General features: G+C 41.3%; 1 protein-coding gene across 1 annotated transcript in view; it reads right to left on the bottom strand.

Annotated features, from left to right (window-relative positions):
* Positions 1 to 3,161: 3,161 nt before the first annotated feature.
* The window catches only part of CCDC117 (coiled-coil domain containing 117), a 753,979-nt gene continuing 742,190 nt past the window's right edge, over positions 3,162 to 14,950 (bottom strand). Inside the window, exon 4 of the mRNA XM_044068449.1 lies at positions 3,162 to 4,169. Coding sequence (XP_043924384.1) covers positions 3,959 to 4,169 — 211 coding nt within the window. The 3' untranslated portion in view covers positions 3,162 to 3,958. The remainder of the gene's footprint in view (positions 4,170 to 14,950) is intronic.

Raw genomic sequence — 14,950 nt, forward strand, 5'->3', positions numbered from 1 at the left:
CCATGGGGTCAAAAGGTATGCCTTTAGACCAGTGTTGCTCATCCTTAAGGGCTAAGAGGATGTCATCAGGCCCCTTGGGGATTGGCTCAAAGGAGTCGGGTATCTTCCATGCCCGCTGAGCTATCAGTTTAATGAGATTGTCAGTGGGCGGAGAGAGGCAAGAAGTAGAGGGTTGGGCCCAAAAAGCCTCCAACTACGACTACTCAGAAGAAGGCTGGAGGGTAGACCAGCCACCTTGCTGTTTCAGGATTTCCAGGATGTCCCCAAAGAAAACAGCATCAGAGGTGACCTGGCAGAACCTTCCCCCTCATCGAAGTCAGTATCTTTGGTGAAAGACTCCTCCAGAGAGTCTAAGTGCTTCCTCTTGCACTTTTTTTTCACAGATACTTCCTCGGGGGGGATGTTCCGGGGGAAGTGTTTAAAAAAGAAACCCCCCCAACGTGGGTCTTTCCTGGAGGATTTCTGCGCTCTGTCCTGGGAATGAGACCGATGGAAGCTCCAGTCAAGGAGATGTGGAGATCTGTCCTGACAGGGATGGCAGTGACTGAGTCCCCAATGGACAAGGCCTTCTCCATGATTCGAAAGGCCTGCTCCTGTAGAAGGATGAAAGCCTGGAACCAAAAAAGACCGTTTCGGAACCAAGGTCCCACCCCGCACTGTGGAGGTGACCCCTAAAACCGATGCCTGGGTCGATCCTACATAGGCCGCAGCACCAAGGGCTATGGGCAGCTCAAACTAAAGCCAAGCCATGCACCTTGGACTTGGCCAAGAAGTCTTGTCCCTGGGAGACCTCCGGTGCTGAAGGGCTGGAGAAACTCAAGGCGACTCTCAGTACCAGAAACAAGGTTTCTACCAGAATCAAGACAGTTGATGCTGGGAGAGATGGAACCGAGGGCTCCAAAGTCTCGACTGCAGCTGGAGGAGGAATAGGTGGTGGCATAGCAGGAGTGGTTCCGATGCCGGGTTGGTTAGGAACCGAAGACAATCCTCTCGCCATGTGAAGCTGATGCAAGAGTCTCATAATTTTGGTCTTAAAGAGACTCTTAGTGGATCAAACAGATGCTGTCAATGGAGACCTAGGGGGTCTGGCATCGATGAAGAGGCTGGGAGGTCTATCTTTAAATGGGTCAATAGATGGTGAGTACTTGGACCTTGGTACCAAAACAAAATTGAGGTTGCTATGGTACTGATTTGTCTGTTGGGGCTGAGGAACCCAATGTTGGCACAAAAGATTTAGATGGTTTGGAGTCATGTCCTGTCTTTGGTGCCATAGAAGTGGTTAGTTCCGAAAAGTGTTTTGAAGCCTTTGTCAGTTCTGAAATGCTTGGAACCAAAGAAGGGCATTTTCTAGATGAAGGAGTTGAAGATGAACTGGCTTCTGTTCTCAACACAGAAATGGCCTCTTCTAAATCACTCTTCAAAAGGCCTTTCAAAATAAGCTTATTTTTACATTCTGTGAGAGTTCTCATAGAAAAATCATGGCCTTGACACTTAAGGCACCTTTTAAAACCTGAGGTGCCTTTAGAAGAAAACTGGCACCTCAGCTTTTTCAGCTATCATGAAAAGAAAATTATTAGTCACTCACTCAGACAGACAACAACAGAGGAAAGCTTTTGTGTGTGTGTGTGTGTGTGTGTGTGTGTGTGTATATATATATATATATATATATATATATATATATATATATATATAAATATTAGAGGAAAAATACCAACTATGGTAAGCAGAATACCCTATAAGGGTAAGACAGGAGTACCAGCTATGGTACTTTGGCAGAAAACGACCAGACGTAGATACAAAAATGGATAATAAAGGTCACTCACACACACGGGAAACAGAAAAGAGAGGAGCGGGTAGAGAAGTTTACTAGGAGAAACAAATACCCTTATAAAAGGAAATATCAAGGAAAACACTTATTGAATATTAAACCAAGGCTCGAGAGTGGTTGAACGCATCTGACACACGAAGTGGCAAATGAGATATGAGGTACTTTTGAGAGGAGCATTATGGATAAAAGCCTGGCTCGAGAGTTTGGGAAGCGCGAGCTGAAATAAACAGCAGAGTCGGTTCTAATGCTCAGAATTGAGCCCACAGTCAAGGATTACGTGAAGATTGATAACATCAGATAAGAAATTATACTACCTAACCAGTAATAACTTAATAGTTATAGAAGTTTAACCAGAAAAAAAAACAAGAAAAAATTCACTCTCACAGCTTGAGATGCAGAATTGCTTCCCTTCGCAGTGGCAGCAAACGGAATTTGAGGAGTTAGGGATAGCAAAGAGCATTATGGGTAGCAGGAGAAGCTTGAGTTTTGATTTCAAGTCTTGTAAATGCGGCTGAGTCAGATCCAAGGATCGGATCCATAACCCATTTGTGTGGAAGAATGAAAAGGACAACATCAGATTCTACTTTTTTTTTTTAACATGTTAGGCCTAAAAACAAAATACTCATATTGCCCCCATATCATCTGGAAACAAACCAACAGCAGGTAACATCTGAGGCTGGGATTCTTCTGCATGCAATGGCTTCTGATATAAATCTTCCTCATTGTCTTTGTAATCTCTCTAAATACATTCCAAGAAAAGGAGAGGCAAAAGGAGAGGGACTACTACTGCCCTGAATATTATTTTCAGTCCCAAAAGACAGTATGTTTCATGTAAATTCCTCTTAAAAGGAAAATGCAAATGGACAATTTCTCTTTTCATTTAATTGCAAGGTATTCAATTTCCTTCTCCAGTTTATCTAAATGAATTACACTAGAATACGTCAAGCTGTTTACTAGTACATCATGAAAGTTCTCTGTGGTAAAGGTAAATGATCTATCAAGGCTGCCATCTAGTGGCCTTTTATTTCACCCCTTCTCCAACACCTTCACTGGTGTTTGTGGTGGGCTTCCGTCTCTTTTCTCCTTGTACCCAACTTTTTTCTGTTCTCCACTAACTTCAGTAACTTGAGTTACTTTCCTGTACTGAAAGCCTTAAACAGTAAAGCACTGACTTCCCTAAACTTTGTAAAAATCAAAAAGGAAATGTTTCAACTTGGTGTTTTTTATTCCCTTTTTTAGTACTTTCCAATACATTTCCAAAAGGAAATCACTACCGAAGAATCAACCTGTTTTTTTTTTTCTTTTTAATTTGCTGTGGTGTGACCAAAGAGCTAGTAAAGGGGGGGGTGTGTGTGTGTAAAGTTTGAAGGAATCACAGGCAAATGTTGCTTATTTTGCTTCATCTTTAAGGAGGGATCAGGCAGTTTTGGCCTTCTTTTTCTTCAAACAATATTCAAAAACTTGCAAGCCCACTCATTATAGCTGTTTCACTAAAAATGACAAAGTCTGCACATCTCAGTATCATGAGCTAAAAATGTGTAGAGAGTTTAGCCCTAAGTATGTGTGCCACATACACATTTACTGACTACCTCAAAGCTATTATATGTTAATAATACAATATTTTTCTTATACTGATGAAATGGGTGACCTACTTGCAGTGGGGAAAGAGGCAAGTGACAAATATTTTCAAAACAGTGACAAGTGAATGTAATGTATGGCAATGCCAACTAGTGAATAGGGTGTACAAACATGAAGGTTACTCTGTACTGAAGGTTGTCAGCACTACTTAAAAATTACAACCAGAATTCTCTACATTTACTTTGCTAAATCTTTCAGACAGTCAAAGTCCCCACTCCACATTAAATGCAACCTAGCCCTCATACTACTACAACTCCCACACCCCAAATTGGGCACTTTTTGATTACTGAATGATTCAGTTTGGCCCTCTGGCAAACTACAGTGGACCATTAATGACACAGGTAAAAAGCAAGTCTAAAATTACAGGCCTCTAAGAGATCTTGAAGAACGACAAAAAATGTCTGCTACTATGAACTTGGTCATAAATTTTGCTGTGACGACCATTGTCAACTAATATTTGCATTGAAGCTCAGCTGGTGCTATCACTGCATCTTATAAGTCCAGTTCCATTTCCTCATCTGTGCATTCAACCGAATTTTGCAAAGTACAAGGAATACTGGATGAAAAGTCTTCAGTGGCTACAGACGGCTTTGCATGAATGCTCTCCTCTTCAGTCTTCTGTTTTAGCTTCACATATTTCAATTCTTCTGTAAAATGCGTCTGCAATGGCTTCCAAAGAACCAGCTCCATACAAGGTCGAGTCCTACAGAAAGACACAAAACAATTATTGAGTCGATGCACAACATTTCAATGACAGTGCTTAGTTTACTTAACCATGTACTTAAAGTTATGGCCACTAGGGTTGACCATGTCCATCCCCCTACTGCCACAAAAATGTACAGCTGTGTGAAAAATGCACAACACTAGATGTCTGAATAGGAGATCATTGCTCAGTTTACTTTATCTATGGAAAATAACTAAAGATGAAAAGCCATACTTCTTGTTTGACTTTTGGAGCTTTTATGGATGTACTCACCAACTTTCAGAGCTTTCTCAGACATCACCCTCAAAGCACATCTTATTGTCATCTCAAATTTTAGTTCAACATACCACAGAAGGTAGAACCACTTATGCTAGTAGTGTGTGTGGATGTTTATGTAAAAAAGCAACTGAAAGTGCATGCACCCTGCCTGGGAAGCATAACCAGCTCCTTGTCTTCAGTGTGCAAAAATCCATGTGAACTTATGCCCTAGTATTTTGATTTTTTTCTACATGCAACACTGTGGAAGTACTGACCCAACCTCGCAAACAATAAATAGGGTGAAGGGAAAGAAGGAAGAGTAAGATATCACAATAAGACAGATAAGGCCCTCAAGTCACCAAAAATACAAAGGAAGTGGACATAATTGAGGGAGAAGGGCAGAATGGCTACAGCTTGTACTGCATTTGTGGTCACCCAAATGATAATCTACTATTACAGTAAATTGTTCAAAAAACTGTGCTGTGTTCATTGAAGTGGATTACCACTGCAGTGTTATTACTTATCCATGGGACAGCAGTAAAGAATTTTACTAAAAAAAGCTATACCAGGCTTTGCAGAGCAGAGAGGCAAAACCTGACCTGTTCATCTACTCGTGTCTAGTTTGTAACTTTTAGAGAGGGTATGGACAACGTACAACTGGCTTTAGTGGCTGATGCTCTGGCTGGAGTTCATGCTGACTCCCATGATCCCAATGGCTTATTGCTGGAGTCATAACAGAATGTGACAGTTTGCCAAATCTTTGGAAAGGGTCTTCTTGGAGACTGGTATTCCTATTTTGCATGGCACAAAGGAAACAAGAGTTGGCATATTTGATGATTTTGTTTCCTCATAGTGTAATACTCAATTTGCTTGTAAAACATCCCCCAAAAGAAAAAAACCCCTAAGGGTCAGGGAATAATTCCAGTGGGGTGGTTTATGTGGCTAGCTGCCTGTTGTGCCCTGCCGGGTGGTTTATGTGGTTAGCTGTCTGTTGTGCCCTGCATTATACATAGGGAAGACAGCAAAGAACTTAAAAGTTAGGATTTACCAACATATGTATGCATTGAAGAAAAAAGATTACACCAACGCATTGGCTAGACATTCTAAAGATTGTAAATGTTTTAAAAAGTTTATTTTCTGTGTTTTGGAAAAGGTTGACCATAATTTGGAAGGAGAAAATTTGTTGGCCTTTATAAGGAATATATTACATACATATTTCATTTAGTTAATATTTTCAGTTTTTACATTCTCACAAGCTGACACTCTGTAATGAAGTTTATAGAATGTATTTTAAACATTTGTAACGTTAAGTAATGACTTTGAGTGGTGTTAAAACTGTGATTGGACACCATGAGGTTTTAAACAATATGTCATCACTGTGTTTTTAATCTGAAGTTCCATGCCTAATAAAGAAGGAACAAAAGCACTCATTCTTACACCTGGACTGTTCTTGGTTTTTGAATTTCACTGTGTGTATACATACAACACTGTCGAAGTGCTGACCCAACCCCTCAAGCAATAAAAAGGACGAAGGAAAGAAGGAAGAGTAAGATGTCACAGTATGACAGATAAGGCCCCAAGTCACCAAAACATACAAAGGAAGTGGACATATCTGGGGGAAGGGGGGCAGAATGGCTACAACATGTACAGCAGTTGTGGTTGCCAAATGAGCATCTATTATTGCAGTAAATTGTTAAAAAAAACTGTGCTATATCATCAAAGAGAATTATCACTGCAGTGTTATTCCTCATCCATGGAACAGCAGTAAAGAATTCTACTGAAAAAAAACAAAGCTATAGTGAGTCGATGCACAACATTTCAATGACAGTGCTTAGATTACTAAACCATGTACTTAAAGTTATGGCCACTAGGGTTACCTATACAAATACAAATACTAATGTGTTATTTGGAGCTTTTCTCCTTGGGCCTCCGCTGAAAAAGGGCTATCAAGCTCAGATGGAAAAACATGGTCAACAAATGTAAAATAAATAAAAAATAAAAACTAATGTCTTTCGGCTTTTCTCGGTTAGGGATTGCCACAGCAGAACTCCGGTCCGCTAATGACTGGCAGTGGATTTTTACGGTGCCGAGGTGCCAGCCCGACACACAACCTTCAAAGAAAACATACCCATTCACGCACACACCTACTTGCATGTCTTTTAATGTCACTCTATCATAGGGAAAACATGCAGACCCCACACAGAAGGTGCTCCAGCCGAGAATCGAACCGGAGAACCTCTTGCTGTGAGGTGACAATGCTAACTGCTGCACCACCGCGGCAAACAGTAAAATAAATAAATAATTAAAAAAAATAAATAAATAAAAAATAAAAAAATAAAATGAAACATCTATGCTCAGGGTCTGCTCCCTCTGAGGCAGTGCCAAAGTTCTGCCCATGATGACACCCACCTGTTTGTCCTACCAAAAGAACTTCTTGACAGCCGAACAGAATGGGATTACCTGATAAAGAAAATGCAATATTACTCGATCGTCTTCGCACGTGATGCATTTAACAGCACTATGAATCGATGCTGACAAAGTCTAGAGCCCCAAATGTCTTCCTGGCTATCATACAGGACCGTCTGGGCAAGGTATGAAAAAGATGCTTTAACTGGATAGTCCCCCCTTTTGAAGTTATAAAAGGAGGGGTCCAAGGAAGACCTCTGACCTTCTAGAAGCTGGCATGATTTTGGGATGCTCATGGAGAAACTCAGGTTGGTCAGGTAGTCCAAAGTTATTGACAGGCACTGCTCAGCTTCAAAAGCAAGGAAACATGAATTAAGCAGATGGCAAAATTCAGCTAAATAAGGGTAAATGTGGACAGCTTGTGTTTTCAGAAAGGCAAACAAGATAATACACTTTGTGAATATCCATCGTGCTGTGGACAGACCGTATAGGAGAAACTTGAAATGGAAATCTTTGTTGCCTGCCACGAACCTTATGAATCACATGTAATCCCTTGATAAGCAAATAAGTATCCTTTGAGTCCTCAGATTAAGAAGATTTCTAGCAACAACAACGGAATAAAGGCTTGCAAGCTAAGTGAACGTGATCCTTAAAATCTAGGATGTCACTCCAAGACCAGCTCTTTATGTATATAAGAAAACCTGCAATTCAAGCCTTGAGCCCCCTTTTCCCAAAGGTGCTTTTCCCACTATGTCACAAGTAATTAAGCACTGTAATAGCTCTAGAGCTAGATAGGTTTGTTCCTGACAGACTCAAGAATTTGAACTCTATCTTGTAACCTTGAGAAACATCCTTCATCCATCCACCTACTGGACATAAGGGTAAACTGACTGTCCCTGAAGTAAATCAACCTGTTTCTCCTGAGAGATAGGATAAAGGAAGGGGAAAAACGGGGTGGAGGTATTTGGTGAGCATATTCAGTACTTCTTGGGGGCTCCCAAGTTGGAAATTTCACATCCCTTTCCATGCCTTGCTACCTTCCTTTGCTTCTGATGCCTCTGCACGCCTTTTCTTTTCAAAAGCTATACTGTTTGTTCAAATTGCTCTGACCTGGTTTACTTACCATGGGGGGTGGGTGTCCCTGCTTCTTTAGACAAGTTTTGGCTATATTTCAAGACAAACACGTGAAAAGTACAGTTGTGTAAATAACACCATAACAGTAGATGTTCAAATGATAACTGTTACAGTAGCCTTAGCTACATGAGTTATATATCCTGAGCTGCTGAAATGACTAAAAGTCAAGTTTGGACACAAAGCACTTCACAGCCTTACTGCTGTGTAAGAGTACACTTCTCTGAGGCTTCTGAGGATCGACAGTCAGCTCATGCTGCTCTTTTGCTGGGCATATAAGGTCCCTTTTGGGAAGGAGAAAAGACTGAAACCACATCATTTAGTCCTGGTGGATTCATGGCATCCAATCTAAGTTGCCGTAACAGCTCTCTAAATTCAAGCCTTACCTCCCATTCACCACCACTCGGGCTATGCATTACTTTTTCAAATATTGCAAATTTAAAATGACTGAAATTGTTACATACAATAGAATATTAATATAAAGCATTTGAATTCCTAGATCTTATATCATACAAGTGTTCATAAATTCTTTTCTGCAAGACCCATTTTGTTTTGCTAATATAAAAACTTGAGCAACCTGAACAAACTGCAATATAGATCACACCTGTGGATTACAGTTGCTCTTCATTAGTTTAATTTTAATCTGTAAGCTATTTCTGAGAGCAATAGTGCTAATTAAAATAATAAAATATGAAAAATCACAATACAATAAACCATTCAGTAGTTCATAACTAGGCAAGATAAAAACTAGCTAAACTGCAAACTGATTTACATATATCATACAAAACTGTTAAAAAAAAAAAATTTAAAAAAAAAATGTACATATATAAAGAAAGAATATATATATATATATATATATATATGTGTGTACATATAAAACACTGAATTAGATGTATATCAGGCATCCATCACTTATGTAGTCTCCTCTCTTGACAAAAAAAAGGTCACAGAGACCATACTATTAAGGCCAGGGTGGATATCAGACCTAAGTTTCATTATCCCTAGCCAGAGAGTTAGTCTTCTTGTCCCTAATATTATATACATGCTCATTATCCTATCCCCCTCAACATCATGGTTTTTTTTACAGAAATATTTGGCATTTCAACGAGGGAACCAAGTAAACAACGTTAATACCTTTGATGACTTGGGAGCAATACTCGTATCTAATAAGACGTAATGGCAATGTTTACAAATCTAGTTCTATTAACCCGGGAGAGAAAGTATGTATTCAATTCAGATTATTTACGTACTGTAAACTTCATTTAAGATACCTAGATGGTTTCTTTATTTTATGGAATGGTACATTAGATATAATTGAGGAGTTTACCAACTTCCTAAATAACACTACCAGTTATTTTAAATTTATTTGGAATTACAACACAGAGTCCATAAATTATTTAGACATCTGGATTTCAAAAGATAAGGGATTCACATCTAGAGTTTACAGAAAGCCCAGTTTTAGCAGTTCTTATTTACACTAACAATTCCCATCTTATGAGTTAAAAGAAAAGTTTAATTAAAAGTTAAGAGTATAAGAGTTGCTCGAATGACCTTTAATAAGAAAAATCTGAAAGGAAAGTTTACAAAATTAGAAAATATGTCTGTTGATTTTATAAAAGATATTATGGAGGAGGTTCTCGATAAATGGAGAAATAAAAATAGACCTTTAGTAGGGGCATGTCCTGATTTAGAAGCAATTGTTGGTCACAATTGTGACATATCTCATGTAACAGACAAGCTGTCATATCAACGTGCATTGGTGTTGGAATATAATAATTGGTCTAATAAAATCAAAGCTATTAAGAATTGGAATATTCTCAAAACCAACTTGACCTTATAAGAATTACTAGGAAAGGAAAAGACCCTAAGTTTGTATTCAAGATGGCATCTAATTTTAAAAGACTATTTGAAACTGGTAATAATGACTTGAATAAGGGGATTGCTGTGGCTACGGTGAAGTGTGGTTCATGTAAACAGTGCCCCTGCATTTTATTAGATAAGAAAATATCACTGTGTAAAATCTTACCATAACCATAGATGTCCTTCTCCTCCACGATGCAGTATTCTAAACATGAAGGATCCTCTGCCTGAGGCGACTGAAATGACCAACCCATATACAAAAGCTTAGCCTGGCTGCTGTACGGTGCACGGGACCTCACACATAGGTACCATAAACCGTGGGCCATAAATGTAACGTCCACACGCACAGACCTCAGAACTGAATGCCCCAGTCAGACAACAGTTTAAGGGTAGCTGATCCAGATACCACTCAGAGAGGAAAATGAGGAACAAGAAGAAAAAGAAGAAAAGGCAGATGTCCTAAATGGTGGTAGTTGGGAGGGATCGGTATACTGCAACATGGAAGAGAAGGACAACTATGGTTATGGTAAGATTTTACACAACTATTCTATGTCCTTCTATTCTCATGTTGCAGTATTCTAAACATGAGGGAGAGTACCAAAGCTCAGCATGTGTTATAGGAGGTGGAAGAATAGGAACTCTCTATGAATCCATGCAGGATGGCTTTAGCAAAGCCTGCCCTAGCCCTGGAGATATTGTCCAGCTTGTAATGTTTAGTGAATGTGAATGTGTGGACTGAAGACCATGTGGCTGCCTCCAGGACAGTGGCTATAAAGGCCCCTGAGGAGGACACAGCCCTGGTGGAGTAGGTCCTCACAGTGTAAGGTAGGTGTTTTCCATGAAAAAAGTAGCAAACAGAATAGAGTTAGAAATCCAAGAAGATATTGTTTGCTTGGATACAGCTTTCCCCAGAGCCCTGGGGTGAAAGGATATAAACAACTGGTTAGACTTTCTGATGTTCTTAGTCTTATCTAGGTGAAATCTAATTTGTCTGTGAACATCAAGGGAATGGAGCACTCTCACACTGTCATTCTGTGGGGAAAGAAAGAACGTGGGTAAGTGAACGGACTGGTTAAGCGAAGTTCATTGACCACTTTAGGCATAAAGAATGGGTTTGTACGGAGGAAGACCTTATCCTTATGAATTATCTGGTATGGTGGGTTATAGTGCTTGTAATTCTGTGACCTATCTGGCTGACGTTACGGCTACAAGAAGCACTGTTTTCCAAGTGCACATCTTCAAGTTGGCTGTGGCTGCTGGCTCGAAGGGGGCTGGGCTGAGTTTTTCTACAATGAAGTTCAGGTCCCAAGGAGAAGGGTTAGGTTCTCTTGGAGGCCTGATATGAAGTACCCCCTTAAGGAAAAGTTATACCTCTAATCTGGATAACAAAGGTGGATTGAGAGATAAGCAAGCAGAGACAGCTGATAAATAGACTACCAATGATGAGTTCAGACAAATAAGACAAAACTAGAGGTACATCTGCCTGAAAGGGATCTAGTTGTCTGTGAAGACACCAACTAGAAAATCTTTTCCACTTGGATAGGTAGGACCTCCTGGTAGTGGGTTTCCTGGCCTCCTGCAGGACAGAAAGCACATCCTCTGAATGAAGGTGTCTAAAAGGGATCAAAAGTTTATCACCCAGAGGGTTAATCTGAGGGATTTGGAGGTGTGGATGGATAAGTGATCTCTTCTGTTGTGTGACAAGGTCCACCATGTGAGGTAACTTGTGGTGATGGCTAGGGGGAAGCACAGATCTATTTGTGGTGTACCCCACCGGTAGACTATGTCCAGGAAGACATCCCTGTGCAACATCCATTTGTGATTCTGTGATAATTACCTGCTGAGAGCATCTGCTCGAGCATTGTTTTGAGATGGGATGTAAACTACCTGCATCATCACCTTGGAGAGGGTAGCCATTTCCCAAGCTTGGATGGCCAGCCTGCAATGTATGATTTTGTCCCCCATTGTCTGTTGAGATACCACAAGCCTATGGTGTTGTCTGTGAAGATTCTTAGAGGTCGTGGGTATATGAGGGGAAAGAATGCTTTTAGGGTTAGGATGAGGGCAGTCATTTCCCTGATACTGATGTGTTTTTTCCGAAAACAGGAATCCCATTGGCCCTGAACTTTCAGTCCATTCATAGTAGCTCCCCAGTCCAGATCTGAAGCATCTGTGCACATCTGTTGTACTGCAGGGAATATTTGTAATGGTAGTCCTGGGTTCAGGTGAATTTGCTGGATCCACCACAAGATCTATTTCTTGAGACATGGAAGGAATGGTATCTGAAACTCTAGTGGGTGGTCATGTTGGGACCAAACATTCTTCAGGTACTATTGACATTTTTTCATGTGTAACCTGGCTAGGGGTAACAAGGGAAGCGTGGCTGCCATCAACCCCAGCTTGAGTAGGAACTCCCTTGCCGAAATGCAGCTGGCTAGCAGTAGGTTCTGGAAGCAAGTGGTCAAAGATGTGACTTTCTGGTGGAAGAAAGGCCTTCATCAAATCTGTTCTTATTCTGCAACCCAGGAACACCTGGTCCTGGGAGGGAGTAAGTGAGGATTTGAGATGGTTGATTGTGAAACCTAGGCCTTCGAGGAGGGAAATGATGAACTGTAGGCGCCTTAGTAGAGTATTTGGTTGATCTGCCTGGATAAAAAGATCGTCTAAGTATGGGAAGATCTCAACTCCTTTTGTTCTGCAAAAGGCCACCACAGGAGCTAGACATTTTGTGAATACCCTTGGTGCAGTGGACAAACCAGAGGACAAAGCAGTAAGTTGAAAGTGCAAGGATTGCACAGCAAAACACAGGAATTTCTGATAGGATGGGTGGATAGGAATGTGAATGATATGCATCCTTCACGTCTAAAGTGGTCAGATAAGAGCTGGGGGTCAAGAGTGGAAGAAATATTTGGAGGGAGATATTGCGGAAGGTGGGCACATGTAGGAAAGGGTTTAGAAGAGACAGGTGCAAGACAGGTCTCCATGAGCCATCCTTTCTTGGAACTAGGAAGAATCTGTAATAAAAACCTAGGCCTTCTTGTCCTGGAGGGACTGTTTGAATAGTACATTGTCTGACAAGATCTTGAATGACTTGTGGGATGAGATGAATTTGGTCCTTTGGGGAGTGTGGGATACCCTTTGGGAGAGGCTTTTCCCTCCAGGTCATGAAATATCCTTTTCCCACTATTGACAAGACTCAGTTGTCTGAGGTGATCTGTTGCCAGAAGGGAAGGCAGTGAGAGAGGCAGGCAGAAAGGGGAAGATGACATGCTAGGGACTGACAGTCACACATTGTCAGGCCTGTCATGAAAGGGCCGTCTTGGAGTAGTTTGAGAGGAGGAAGGCCTGGATGAGGTAAGCTTTCTGGCACCTTTTCTGGGTTTGGTGGAGCGGAAGCCTTCCTGACAAATCTGGGTTTAACAGGGTAGTTTCTATGAAACTTAAGCACTGGTGAGACAAAAAGGTGTTTGAGGTCCTGCAGCTCTTTGCTTTTTTCCTGCAGGTTTTTAAACAGTTCTGCTGACTGCTTTCCAAAAGAAGGTTATTGTCCAGTGCAGCATCCACAATTTTGCTTTTAAAATCATCAGGCACTGTTTGCAGCCTGAGCCAGGAGGACTGAGACAGCTGACCTGGCTGATGCTTCTGCAGCATCATAGCTGAATTTCACAGAGTGTCTAGTGACCTGTGCAGCTAATGAAAGGATAGAAGCGAGTTGTGCTTTGGTGCGAGTATCTGTTATAGAATTCAGCTGATCCATGGCTTGTGAGATCAGGTCCAAGGCATATTTGACCATATGCATTTGGTAGTTGATGGCTCTAAAGGCCAGTGCGGAAGATGTGTAAATTTTCTTCCCTAAACTATTTATCATCTTACTGTCTTTATTCGATGGGAGCAAGGAAGAGGAGGGAATTTGGACTGCTTATCCGGAGAGACTGCAATAACAGCAGGGTCTGCCATAGGAGGCTTGATAAGAAATTTGAAGTCATCAGGAACTTTACAGAACCTGTCTGGTCTTTTTGGGGCTGGTGGCTGAGAGTCTGGCACCTTGGAAGCTGACGCAAAGGCATCCAAGTAGACTGGGATCACTGGAAGAAGGGCTGATGGAGAGGGGGATTCCATCTGTAGAAGCTCATAATATCTCTTTTGAACTTCTGTCATTTGTGTGGAATCCCATTTGAAATGCTCTCTCATTTTGGAAATAGTTTCCCAAAAGGTGATGTCTTCAGGTGGGGAACCACCTTCTAGAGAATCCAATTCAAGAGAACAATATCCTAAGGAAGAAGCTAGTTGTGAGGAAAATGAAAGGGACTCATCTGAAGAGGAAGATGAGTCTTCTTCAGGTGTCTGTGCATGGGGCAATGGGCATAAATAAGCAGGCCTAGGACTCAAAGCTGGCAGACCAGAAGGAGTCAGTGAGAGAGTAGGCCTAAGGGCCAAGAAGGCCTTGAAAATAGATTGAGAAAATGCCTGTCAATCAGGAATACTTTCTGAAGGCGCACATAAATGCTCACAGCTCTGCTTCTTTTTTTTTTGAGAAGGGGTCTTTGGTTCAGGCTGAGGAGGCGCAAGCCTAGGATCTGAGGACACCAGAGGATTAGAGGGGATCTCCTCAGATATGGAAGCTATGTCTCTTGTACCTCTGTGGATGTGCAGGGTGGAGAAACTAGGGCGGCATCCGCCACGGTACCAGTTGTAGTCAACAAAGCCATCGGACATACCTCACCCCCTAGATCGGTGGCTGGTGGGACGTCTAAACCTGGAGGAGCAGGCACTATTTCCAGCCTAGCTACTCTGGCCTTCTTTCTTGGTGGTTCGGCCGAAACAGCAGGCATCGCTTCCATACCCAAAGCAAGGTGCTTAAGACGTTGGTTTTCCACAAATAAGTTAAGGGCTGTGAGAGCTGCGTGGAGTTTTCGGGATGAATGACTGACAAATGGAACATGTTCTGTAGTCGTGGGTAGGCCCTAAACAAAAGAGGCAAAGGTTGTGGCTATCATTGCGTGGAATTTGATGTCCGCACTTACATTTTCCTTTCCTAGATGACATGGATGGAATCAGCTAAATGAAGAACACAAACAGCAACCACAATAGAAAATGTTTCCTAATGGGGTAGTTATCTTTTTGAA

The sequence above is a fragment of the Protopterus annectens genome, chromosome 4.part0 (genome assembly GCF_019279795.1).
Source record: "Protopterus annectens isolate FY-2018-M chromosome 4.part0, PAN1.0, whole genome shotgun sequence".
Classification (NCBI taxonomy): domain Eukaryota; kingdom Metazoa; phylum Chordata; order Ceratodontiformes; family Protopteridae; genus Protopterus; species Protopterus annectens.